Raw genomic sequence first — 12,990 nt, forward strand, 5'->3', positions numbered from 1 at the left:
AGTGCGAGAATTTAGATTGCCCAAGAACGTGTGGGCGGGGGAGGGGAGTATGAAATTTACGTTAATAATCACTTGACTGCTCTGAGTTCGGGAACAGAAATTTAAAACTTGAATGTTTCTACCAAGGTATGTATAAAGTACCGAATGAAAATGCGAAATAGTAACAATAATAAAGATAAATGACAATGTGGAGAAAATGAATTTGCGTTCTTCATCAAACGTGTATCCGTACTATTTGTAGATCTCTTCCCTCAGTTGTTTTGTGTTTTTATTTCTACTTTCTTCTTTACTGTGTCTGTAATTGTTTATAGGCGGTAGTGTTTGCTGACTGAATGACCGTCTTGTTACAGAACGATAGTGGTTATCAAACGGTGAAGAGGAAAAACGTCCCCTTAATCGCGGCAGGGAAAGAGAATATTTTACCAAACAAGAGAGTTCGTAAGGCGCTGGCACCTTCATGGAGTTCGACCAGCATTAACTCCTCCGATCTCTCATTTGCTATCGAAACTCCGGTAATAAAATTGTAGATCTCCTAGTAGTTGTAGAACGTTGATCTATTTTGATGAAATGTATATTTGTAATTTTGCGTTTAACTTCCAGAGTAAGTCATTGGGCGAAGATATATTATTTTCGACTCCCTCCTCAATAATGAAAGATTCCTTGGTGGGTGTAGCCGGAATCATGGAGATGAGTCAGTCAGGATCCTCCAAGGTATTGGATTGGTTTCATTTCGGCGATCATATTTAATTCCTTTTTATCCATACACCCACCCTGTCTCCTACTTCAGTATCCCGTACAAAGTTTTACCGTAGGGTTTTTGTATTGGTTTAGGTCTTTTTCTATGCTTGAGTTTGTTTAATGAAGCATGTTTGAATTTCTTCTTTTTTCTAACTTCCTTATTCTGAAAGTGGTTTTACTTATCAGACATTTTGATTTGATTAATTAACACTGTCACTTTAATCGTAAAGGGATTAACGTGATTTACTAATAATGTTTGCCATAAATGAGTTTGGGGTGCTTGATAAAGTAAAATTAATACATGAAGCTAGCAGTTCTTTTAGAGACGCTTTTAATTTAAGATGTACAGTGTTTTTTTTTACAATTAATGTTAATTTTGTATATTAATTTTGAGTTAGTGTTCTCAGAAATTTAGTTGTTTGTAATGAAAAAGGGCGAATATTTTTGAAAATAATTTTCATTTGTATATATCGATTTATTTTAAAAATTGCATGTGTAAAACACTAAAGAAAAAAATTCCCGTGTACCTCCTCTTTCCTCTAGTCCTTGACTGTAAGTTACTGATCAATAACCAAAGGATATTTCCCAAAACCGACATCCGTTACAAGCGCTTGTGCCATGTCATTACGATCGCAAGTATTCTTCGCATTTTTCTTACTACTTTTTAGTTAGGTTTAGTATTTTTAGGGCAAGCGAACACTAAATGTAATTCACTCGATTACATGCAGCACTTAAACTAATTTTTAAATATTCTTACAGTGCATGTTTATTGTTTGTTATTTGTGTTGTTGAATGATTGACTATCAAATGCAAAGCGTACACAGTCAGTGTTACCAAAAATTTCTGTTATTTTTTTTATTATTTTATATGTAGATACGCACTGTTTTAAATTTGTAGTTTTATTGTTGCACCTGAATAATTTATTTTGAAACTATATCGTTCGTAGGTTAGCTTTAAGGTTGTCCACACTGGTGCTCTTTCCTGCAAGGGGCGACAATTCGGAATAACGTAATTTAATCGTTTTTAAGTTCCGCAATTGTCGCTTTTGTATTACACATAGGCTAGGCTTGGTATGTAGCGTGTGGGTGTATGTTTGGGTATTGTAGCTTTATATCCTTGTCCCGGCAGCGACTGCATCCAGACAATGCCCAATCCCGAGTCCATGGTCAGCGTAGTGCTGCAGTCAAACGTATCACCTTCGGGGAGCCTGATTCACCTCAACCTCCTAAGGTGAGACCTGTCTAGCCTATTGCACAAACTGTAAGGTATATTATGTTTTTTTATTTTATTTGCTATTTACTAACATTTATGTTTTGCTATTTATCCGTTTGTTATTTCGGCATTGTTATTTTTTAAGATTGGTTTTGGTCAACATTTTGTAAATAAAATTTCTTTTCCATCTAATGTGCCATTAGTTAATCCTCTTAGTTGCATAAAGTCATTGCAATTAACTTGGGAATGTTTCTCTTACTCTCAAAACAGAATTGTTAGTGGTTCACTGATCATAATGCCCATTATAAACTCATCACTGGGGTACTTTGGACACCCTTAAATACTGTTAGTTGAGCCCTCATGATCTGAATAGTATTTGAGTGTAAGTACTAAAATTGCTTTATAATGGTGTAACAAAGTTGTACTGACTTTCAATAGGGAAAATTTGAGCAGTGGAATTTGAAAACTTCAATTTACCGAAACAAGGTACACTGACTGATGCTAAAAACAATTTAAAAATTTGACATTTGAATTATTATCAATGTGTTTTTAATCTGAATTTTGCAAAACTTATTTACCAAGGATTGATAAACCATGACAATTTTAAAAGGGTTGGGTAAAACAAGTTACTTATAATCTCTATTTTTTATTTATCGCACTTTAATTTAAACCTATTTGCTTTCTAACAAAACATTTCTTTCTTTTTTATTATTTTACATTTCCTGTTTTATTTTTTGTCAGTTTTTTTTAACTTCCAATTCAAAGTGATATTCTACTGTAAGACAGTAAAATCGTCTGACTTCTCCATTATCTTTGATTATCTTTTATGACATTTTATCTGTTCACAGCGTTTTTAAATCTTGTCTGTCAGGGTGATTTCTTCTCCACCCTCATATTTTATGAGCTAGAGCAATATGTCGTGCATCAAAATAATGCAAAATTCGTAAGAGATTGCGATGCATGTTTTTTTTTCTTATGAATTATTGTGGGGTATCATTTAGGCAAAAAACCATTTTTCTACTTAACCATGAATCGTACGCCCTCTAGCGGTAAACCTAGAAACTTGGAAAATAATTTCCAGCGATTTCTCTTGGCCTCTTTTGTTAAAATCTTTTTCCCCAAGCGGTGCAGTTAACAGTTCCATAGATATGGCCAACGTTTATTAATAGAACACCCTGTAAATCTTTCTATAAGCTTTTTTTCATGTCTGTGTAAACTTTTTCCAGATTGTGTAACACGCCACTGAAATATGAGGAATGTGAATTTTGTACTGACAACGCAGTGCGTATGATTGATATTCTACTGCTGACTATCTCTCACACATGTTGCCACAGATTTAGTGGCTATATGATCTAAAGCTATTGCTTACAAAAAGGCACATGAAATAAAATCTGATGAGAAAAAGGACTTCCAATATTATTTATAACAATTGCTAAATAATGACAACCGAATTTTGTGTACCAGTAACGATGAAATATCATTTTGTTATGCTTTAGTGAAGTACCTCTAACTTTATGTTTGTATTTGTTGAATTTTGCATTAATTATGATTAAAATGAGCCGGCATGCGAATGTAAGTCTATGCCCACCTACTACTCTCGGTCACACGCACTTAGTTGCGGCCAGCATAGGGTGCACAAAGGTGGGTCACAAGTAAACGATTGTATTGAAAATCGCAAAGGTACAGTTTTTTACATCTTATTTACTTTTCAGATTGACGTGAAATGGACAATGGTAGCATGTGGCGGTACTCAAGATCAGCTAGATTTAACGGAAAAAGCACATCGTTACCTTAGGAGCAACGGCTTAAAACCTCGCTCCCTTAAGTTTTAAACAATTCAAAGAGCGCCCTTGTACATAGTTCGCAGTTGACTAAATAGTAAAGAGTGGCTTATTTAGTCAATGTACAAACGAGTAGTGCAAAGTTAGTGTATGGATATTCTATTAGATTGAACTAATCTACATCACTACGTACTTTATAAGTGAATTTTATATATTGCGAAAACTGGTTCTCAAACATTCAGTAACATGCACAGTTGTGTACCTACAGTACTAGTCTTTGTGATGCTTTTTTCTTGATGAATAGTAATTCAATAGCTGCTATTATATGTAAATTAATTACAACATGAATTGTACAGTTGATAAAATAATATATTTAATTATTCACTTTTAGGTAAATTAACATTACATAAAGAATGAGCGAGAACGAAAGTATAAATTTTTTATGCAGTGTTAGTTATTGTTGTATTCAATAGTGTGACATATTTATGGTAGGATGTATATTCAAAATTTATTTGATAGATTTGAATGAAGTGAACGACGAAATTGTATTTCTTTCTCCCAAATTTGTGTTATTATTACTCTGAAACGCTTTAAAAGCAATGTGTTTTGTATGAGTGTGTGTGTTTGTGCTTTACATTTTGTAGTAATATCACACTAAGGATGATTTTTATCGATTATGGAAGCTTTTTATGTCTCTTGATGTTAATTTGATATTATATTATTTGATATTGATTCAAAAATTGAAGAATAAAAACGATCCCGTAACAAGTACAACAAACAAAAGCTGTAAATACATATTTTGCTCGAAGAACGTCACTTGCTAATAAATTTTTTCTAAAAGATTAAATCTGTTTCTGCAGCATTTAGCAGCCTAAAGTTTTGTTTTTGTTGTTACTTTCTCAATTGGGAATTTACCAACCCTGAGGAATTGACCATTTTACCTCTCAAAATGTTGGGGGAATAAGGAATCTCATGTTCTATTTTAGGTAACAAGTATGGTAACATGGAGTAATGAATATGAGGACTAGTGAAAGGTAGGTACTCTTTTTGTCAATGGTATACGTGCATGTGATTGGTGTTTCGATTATGATATATAGGGGGGACTGGGGCATATAAGAACATTGACAAAATAGAACGTTTGTTCAGTCTGTGGTGAAAATTGTAGTCGACGGTATTCATTGACAAATAATATATTATTGTGAACCTGCTAACTTGCATTTTGTTTCAAAAATTGGTGCATTAAATTTAGGCTAGCAAACACCACAAAAGGTACATCCTGAAATGTACTAATTTTGACTTCAATTTTTTTCTTGGCAGTCGATAACGGAAGGTAGTCTGATTTACCTACATTTTCGTGTATGCTCATCCTGAAACCAGATGACAAATTTTAGGTTTTGGTCTCTCCTAATGTGAGCATTGTGCTTGAAATTATTCTTTCATCAAGAATTAGTAATAAAGGCTGTTGGATCTCAGAGTCTGGATTATTCATGTAATGGAAACAGCTGCTCGTATAGAATTCCGGAGAACGGTAGATATACTCGTACAGTTAAAAGGACCAGACCAAACCAGAATTTCACTTCCGGAAAATCCTTTTTTTTTGGGTTTTTGAACATTTGAATCTTGCATATTGGGACCCAAGGCGTGATAGGAAAAGGAAAATTTAAGGTTTCCGAAGACACCCCCACTTCACTTACGAAAATTCGCCTTTGGTACAGAATAATCTCCATATAATTCAATGCCTAGTAAATGAGAAGTTGGGGAAAATAAGTGAGTAGTATTTACGCAATATATGGGAAGTATTAGGTAAAAATGAGGAAAGATACTTTGTTCGTTTACTAGGACACACGAGAAAAGTAATATCAAGGTCGAAGTTTTGATACATGGTATTCTATGGTTCCTGTACATATGGGCGACCCTGTATATATATTGTATGGGGGAGGGAAGGAATTGGTACCACTGTTTAAAACTTGAAAGTTTTTTAAATATCAAAATGGCCGCTTGTCATTTACGTCTATTCATCAGCCTGGAACTTAACAACCAGTTTAGTTTGTGCGCTGTGTTTTGATAATTTGAGCAACAAAAAAGTGACGAAAAATATTTAGTTGTAATCAATAGTGCTCCATTATTTGGTAATTGTTTAAAAGTGTCTCCATTGGCAAGCTTTATGTTCATTTTTGTAGGGGCAACTTTCTTAAAATGAACGAATTATCGTCTCCTTCGCCTCCGCCGCGACAATCGGCCGGAAGTCCACCGCCAAAGTGCGCAATTTGTCTCGGTACCTGCAACAATAAGTGCTTCTCGGACTCCTGTCGACATCAGTTCTGTTTCACCTGCCTACTAGAGTGGTCGAAGGTACGAGCGCTAGCAAAATGGTGCATTTCTAACTGTGCGCTTTTAGGTCAAAGCTGAGTGTCCGTTATGTAAACAACCGTTTAAGTCCATAATTTATAATATTAAATCCAACGACGAATACGATGAACATGTTATTGTCAACGACCCGTTTCAAGGAGGCAGGGGGTTCCACAACATCGAAAATTACTTCTTGCCCCGTTCACCCTCTCGCCACTTTCAGTTCAGGTAAATGACCACAATAATTGATATGTTAACGTAAACGCAAACTGCAGGACCACCTTTACCGTTGACCAAGGAGGCGAACTTGCCATTCAGCAAATGTTACTCTCTCATCCGCTCACGAACAGCATGTATAACTTTCCCGACAATTACATTTTGCCAAGACACACAAGGTAATTAATTGCGATAGAAATGTGGTCATTTAATTGGCGAGAAATTTCAGTCGGTTTGGCAGGTTGCGACATGCTCGCCGGGCGAGTTCTGCTACCAGCTTCCGAAGGTCCGTGTACATGACCAATATGTGGGTGTATGCTCCACCGGATGTTACAGGACGTTACAGAGAAGCTACCCCTCAATTTTTTAGGTTTGTATTTAATTATAATTAATTATAATAATAAAAATTTAAAATGCCACGGAACTGTTTCGAGGCACAATGTGAAATATATAGTTGTCTTGTATTGTATGAGATTATATCCCAAATGAAACTGTGCCACTCAACCAAAGATAGAATACGTCCCGGTTTTATTTGACTGTGACACGTTTATTATCTATTTACCTAACACATGAAATTAAGGGCCCCTACAAACACCCACCAAATTATAAAAACTGACAAATTAAAAAATCACATGTTACATTGTTATACCAAAGGGCGAAATTCACGAAAAAAAAAATTTTCATGGTCTTCCACTGAACCCCTGTATCCCTCACAGTTACAGAGGTCCCAATGGTACCCATGAATTTGAACCACCCTATATGTCCTAGGAGGACGATTGCATGTAAATAAATATCGTCAGTTGCTATGAAATTGCAAGTTTCACGACAAGGCGACTATTTGTATGATTTCTTCTTTCAGCGACAATCCTGCCTCCAGAAATCGACTTGTTCCATGGTTGAATAGAGAATTAAACGCCTTACTTCGTGAAAACACACAGCAGGTGATGCACTTAGTGGACGTAATAATGGACCATTTACCGCGATGGCACATCAGAAGCAGAGCGTTCAAGCGCCTGTTGGAAACCTACCTAACCAACAAAACCGACCATTTTATCCACGAGTTTTACAATTTCATGCGATCACCATTTGACATGATCGGATACGATCGCCACATTGTTTACTCAAACCGACCGACTTCGCCCACATACTCAATCTCGGACCAAGAGGATGATAGTGATGTAGCTATAGTGAACGTACCGGAACCGATTACAGTCAACAACAATCCATTCCGAAGGCCGACCATTGAAGTTATTGAGATCAACTCTGACAGCAGTCACGATTCCGACGTAATTATCGGGGAACCGCCGGCGCCCGAAGTGATTCTGCTCGATTCTGATACGAACGAGGATGTTAGGACGCTCGATCCCCCAACGAGTGTGAGTAGCGATTTAAGCAGCAGTAGTGAAGCTTATCGCAAACCAGTTCTACCTCTTAAGGTACGATTTAAGCGAAAGCGACAATCAAAAGAGAGGCGATCAAAGATTAAAAAGAAATGTTGCCAAAGATGCTGTTCGTCAAACGCTTCATCGAGTAGCAGTAGCGAAGATTCCAGCGATTCTACTACCTCCTTTAGTAATGACTCTGCTAATAAACGGTCCAGAAAGAAACAGAAGTATAAAAAGAAGGCAAGGTAAGTTCAAGAAATTATTCAGCAAAAAGAATTCACATTGATCTTTCTGGATCTTTAAGTTTTAATTCTTGATTTAAAAGTGATAGTGTACTTTTTCCTCTTTTCATTAGTAGTCATATACGTTCTTGACTTTTTTCTTAATTAAATAACGAATTAAACAACTAACAGCAGCAAGACATAGGGACGCAATTTCATTTACAGGCTGCATCATCACCATAGATTTATTTACCCTAATCTTGGTTTTAAAAACAAACCTCATTCGAGACTTTGTTGGGAGCACCCAAAAAGGCAAAGTAGATTGTAGATACAAAAAAATTTGTTTTAATTTTTGGGCTAATGGGTAGCTAAGTGAATGGATCTTCCTATACAAACATATAAGGTTTTCCAATAAAGTATACAGTGTGTCCCAGATCGGGTGGCATTGCATGGGTAACTTTCTTTTTATTAAAGATAGAGAATTGGTTAAATGGACAATGTTTTGCAGTTTTAGATGCTTATTTAAAATTTCCTTGTGGAAATTCAAAATGTCGAATAGGTTCGACGTAAATTCAAAAAAACTAAAATTGGTCATTTTCTTTAATGTCTTATATCATCGAAAGTACAAGAGATATAAAAAAAGTTTTATATAAAAGTTACTGTCTTTGATACACTTAATTTAGAATTGATATCAAAACAAAATTCAAGATGGCTACTTTTGAGGAACATTTACCAACTTCCTAAACTTAAATAGGTGCCATATTGGATTTTTACATTATTTGATAGATTTTTTATTCTCTTTTCAACGAGCTATCATAGCATAAGATTGGAAATAAGATACCAGTTATATCAACGGTTTTTATATTTTAATCAAGTAGGCTATGATGAATTTAAAAAAAAACAAAACAAAAACTAATCGAGGCAACACAACAATGAAAACAATCACATGACGTGTTTAAAATACTGGCCATTATTAGTAAACACACTTCAAGACAGTTTACTTTAGACAACGTGTTGCCATTGACACTATAACACGCCTTTAGAACGGCTTCGCGCAGTTGTGTTATTATTACCTATTCATATACATGAACTGGTAAAACTGTTAGTTTCGATATTCTTACGGATAAACCACCTACAAAATGTGACCTCGGACAATGCATCAATGGTAATACATTGTATAAATTAAATCGAATTGTCTTGAAATGTGTTTGGATAATGGCAAGGCATTTTTTCGAGGGGATAGTTTGTAGTTATACCTACCAGCATTTTGTAGGTATGTAGGTAAGTATGGATAATATGATAGTCAATAAGTGACGACATAAAAGTCAAAATTTTTCTACGACTACTTATGTAAAATTTTGGAGGGAGTAACGCCCAAACCCCCCTCCCATGACTGCGCCCCTGATATTTTCAACATCTGATGTAATTATTTTCATAGTTTTGTTGCCTCGAATAGATTTTGCTTTGTTTTTTTTTTAATTCACCATAGCCTACTTGATTAAAATATAAAAACCGTTGATATAACTGGTATCTTATTTTCAATCTTATGCTATGATAGCTCGTTGAAAAGAGAATTAAAAAATCTATCAAATAATCTAAAAATCCAATATGGCGCCTATTTAACTTTAGGAAGTTGGTAAATGTTCCTCAAAGGTAGCCATCTTAAATTTTTTTTTGACATCAATTCTAAATTAGGCGTATCAAAGACAGTAACTTTTATATAAAACTTTTTTTTATATCTCTTGTACTTTCGATGATATAAGACATTAAAGGAAATGACCAATTTTAGTTTTTTTGAATTTACGTCGAACCTATTCGACATTTTGAATTTCCACAAGGAAATTTTAAATAAGCATCTAAAACTGCAAAACATTGTCCATTTAACCAATTCTCTATCTTTAATAATAAGAAAGTTACCCATGCAATCCCACCCGATCTGGGACACACTGTATATCTATGGTCTGATAAGAAGGGTTCTTCTGCCACATGCCATTCGTGTCATCTAGAGAGAGACTCACCTCTTCTGTTGATGCTTGGTGGTGGATAAGGTCGCGGTATGCGGATACGAGCACAAGCCCCATCTCGCCCCCATCCCTTTTCGCTGTCAGCGATACTGCTACCAGGTCTCTGTAGTAGAATTCCCATAGTGGTAGTAACTTAACGCTATTCGTAGCTAAAATGCACGATCTGGGATTGGTTTCTATTGGTTCAGTAATGATCCGCGTCCCTTTCAGTCCCAGACCTCGTATTAGCCCTTTGTAGGTTAAAGTTTTTGTACCAGGACGACATCAATATTATGCATCCCTCTCAGCACTAGGTACGTGGTAACTAGTATAAGGTGGTTAAGATGGGGGAAGTCCTAGACCAGTAGGCGTTAAGGTGGTAACTGGTAAGCCAAAATGTAAAGACCGTTATTTAATGAATTTTATATATTTCGGTTGGCATTGCAACCTTCATCAGAAACTAAAAATGTTAATGTGATTTTTCGATACTACGGACTACAAGAACTTACAATTTATTATATTGGTCCGAAACTGGTGATCTAACTAAAAGTCTAATTAATGTTGTGATCACCACTCCCATTTTCATTTTTCTGGCCTAAGAAAAACCTATATCTGTCAGATATTCAGAATGTTGTGTTGAAAAACCGCCGAAGTTGATGGAGATAACCATTTCCACAGAGCGGGATTACTTAATAGAACTTTCGAGGATGAAAAAGATACCCGCACGATGGGTGTTGCGACACCAAACTGGGTGCAACAGCTGAGCGCATGGTGTATAATAAAGACCATTGTTATTCCGAATATCTTGTATCGTCAATATTATTTGAATCTTCCACTTTTTTAACTTTACCAGCATTTTTTTGAATTTGCATAATGGGCGAAGACAACTTTAGCATTACAAAGTTTTCCGAACGAGTTGCGACTTATTAATTAGGATCGTTTCAGGATTTAGTTCCAAAATAATGCCATTTTAGAATTTATCCTCTCAATGTATACCACCCAGACCCAAAAACAGAAGCGATGGACATAACCAACTTGACGTTTTGTGTTGAGCTGGGACGTTCTCATTTTCTGATCGACAATAGCCATAACATAACAAAACTTGAATAGAACGAAATGGAAATAACTTCTTAACAAGGTGTTTCATTTTCATGGCATTAATAATTACCAAAGTGTTCACGTTTGTAAAATTGTATTTGGCGAAAACAGCCTTAAATAAATATACAAAAATTTATACACAAATAACTAAAAAACAAAGGTACTTTTAATAATAGCCGTGAGCGGCAAGTTTGGCAATTGGGGCACCGTATCCGTAACCGATGGCGGGGGCGGCCGCGTAGGAAATTGCAGGCGCGGCAGCGTATTTGGCGATGGCTGGGGCGGCGTAACTAATGGCAGGCGCCGCGGCGAATTTGGCGTAGGCTGGTGCGGCAGCGTAACTTAAGGCAGGCGCTGCGTAAGCGTGAGCTGGTGCGGCGTATGCGTGGGCTGGTGCGGCGTATGCGTGGGCTGGTGCGGCGTACGCGTATGCGGGTGCTGCAATTTTCGCTACGGCGGGTGCTACGGCAACGGCGGGCGCTACGGCCTTAACTGCGATGGGTTCCTTTGTAACGATTGCGTTGAAGCCGTTGTGGTCATCGGCTGTGTACTGAACGGTACGTTTGGTGCCATCAGATTCGATGAGGGAATAGCTGCCTTGGACGGCGTCACCGTGACGGACTTCTTGTTGGCTTTTTGAGTCTCCGGTGTGGGGGTCGTTGACGGCGTATCCAAATTCGTAGTTTGGTGGAGCGACCGGTTCGGCAACGATGGTTTTGGCGATGGGGGCGGCGTAAGCAATTGGAGCGGCAACTTTGGCAATAGCAGGTGCGGCGTATGCGTAAGCTGGGGCGGCTACTTTAGCGATGGCTGGAGCGTAGCTGATTGCTGGAGCGGCAGCGGCGTAGGATACAGCTGGAGCGTGTGCATAGGACACGGCTGGGGCGGCGGCGTAAGACAAAGCTGGTGCTGCGTATGAAACAGGCGCCGCAATTTTTGCATATGCGGGAGCGGCGTATCCGTATGGAAGCGCGTGAGCGGCGTATGCAGCTGGGGCTGCTGCGTATCCATAGGGTGCTCCAGCACGAGCGATGGTTGCCAAAGCGGCAATGATTACTAACTGAAACCGAAAAACTAAATATTAGAAATATATTCCTTTTGCACGTCGTGCTATAATTAAAATTAAATCCATACAAATCGTACGCACTTATCACTTAACAATTTTACTCACTTTAATTGCCATGTTGCGTTTTGTACAACGGCCTATGATTTGTGTGAGCTTTACTGGGGCTACAATGTTTATATAGTACTTGCGAAGGTGTGGCCCTCAACCCGGGCTCAGTTTGGAAACTTTCACCGCATCGGTATAGTATACCATTTTATTTAAGTTGGTGTTAAATCTCCCATTTGCTACTACTACTTTATGCCGTAATATTAAATAATCAACGATTGTAAGCGTGGTCGTACTCTTTTGGCATTGCATTTTTTATATAAAAAGAATCCTTGAGATGATAAAATTCGTTTCATTTTCATTAATTACTAGAAATCGTCGTAATTTATATTATACGCAGATTTAATTGACGCGATCGTTGAGTAATTTCTTTCTGCTAAATCTTCTGCCCACAACGCAACAAATTTTAAAACGTCGCTAGGCATCTTTGCTATTTCTCAAATTATTAAAAGCCAAGTCGTTTTGACAACAAAACTGTGTTAGGCATAAAATGTAAGTTATGCATTAAAATCGTACTTGCTGATTGCAATCTGCTCTCAGAACTCTCCAAAAAATTATTTACTATTATCTTTGTTTATTCATCAATAAGCATTATGTTGCAATTATAGGATATGCGCTAAGTTCTCCTACATAAGGAAAACGTCGTAAAGTAAACTAATTTTTTTAACGTAAGTAGGTACTCCAGTTGATGGAAAATCAGAAACTACATTATTTGTCTTTTAATCTTGTAATCTCTTACTTTTTGATCTGTTAGGTAACACAAGATCTTCCCGAAAAGGCATGGTTTCATTATATGCAGAAATAAATAATTTTTTT

The 12,990-nt window shown here is 36.9% G+C and overlaps 3 protein-coding genes across 5 annotated transcripts; 2 read left to right on the plus strand and 1 right to left on the minus strand.

The window, feature by feature from the left end:
* The first annotated feature begins 304 nt into the window (after nt 1-304).
* Nucleotides 305-4,573, plus strand: LOC116169473 (myb protein-like). Of its 2 annotated transcripts, XM_031485579.1 has the most exons (4): nt 318-512; nt 601-711; nt 1,867-1,968; nt 3,663-4,573. In XM_031485579.1, the coding sequence occupies exons 1-4, from the start codon at nt 333-335 to the stop codon at nt 3,780-3,782; spliced, it is 513 nt and encodes a 170-aa protein (XP_031341439.1). In that variant the 5' UTR covers nt 318-332; the 3' UTR covers nt 3,783-4,573. The 2 variants fall into 2 exon arrangements, with proteins under 2 accessions (XP_031341447.1, XP_031341439.1); XM_031485587.1 differs by lacking the exon at nt 1,867-1,968 and having other exon boundaries at nt 305-512.
* A 1,125-nt stretch (nt 4,574-5,698) lies between these two features.
* On the plus strand, nt 5,699-7,982 carry LOC116169434 (E3 ubiquitin-protein ligase Topors-like). Of its 2 annotated transcripts, XM_031485531.1 has the most exons (7): nt 5,699-5,860; nt 5,912-6,083; nt 6,130-6,308; nt 6,356-6,475; nt 6,526-6,666; nt 7,156-7,672; nt 7,719-7,982. In XM_031485531.1, exons 2-7 carry the CDS (start codon nt 5,928-5,930, stop codon nt 7,965-7,967), a joined length of 1,362 nt encoding a protein of 453 aa, XP_031341391.1. In that variant the 5' UTR covers nt 5,699-5,860; nt 5,912-5,927; the 3' UTR covers nt 7,968-7,982. The 2 variants fall into 2 exon arrangements, with proteins under 2 accessions (XP_031341391.1, XP_031341382.1); XM_031485522.1 differs by having other exon boundaries at nt 5,700-5,860; nt 7,156-7,948.
* A 3,113-nt stretch (nt 7,983-11,095) lies between these two features.
* LOC116169456 (cuticle protein 16.5-like) lies at nt 11,096-12,226 on the minus strand. Its single transcript, XM_031485557.1, has 2 exons — nt 12,175-12,226; nt 11,096-12,063 (listed from the first exon to the last, which is right to left on the minus strand). The coding sequence occupies exons 1-2, from the start codon at nt 12,184-12,186 to the stop codon at nt 11,170-11,172; spliced, it is 906 nt and encodes a 301-aa protein (XP_031341417.1). The 5' UTR covers nt 12,187-12,226; the 3' UTR covers nt 11,096-11,169.
* Between the last annotated feature and the right edge of the window lie 764 nt (nt 12,227-12,990).

This window comes from Photinus pyralis, unplaced genomic scaffold (assembly GCF_008802855.1).
Source record: "Photinus pyralis isolate 1611_PpyrPB1 unplaced genomic scaffold, Ppyr1.3 Ppyr1.4_LG1, whole genome shotgun sequence".
Lineage (NCBI taxonomy): Eukaryota > Metazoa > Arthropoda > Insecta > Coleoptera > Lampyridae > Photinus > Photinus pyralis.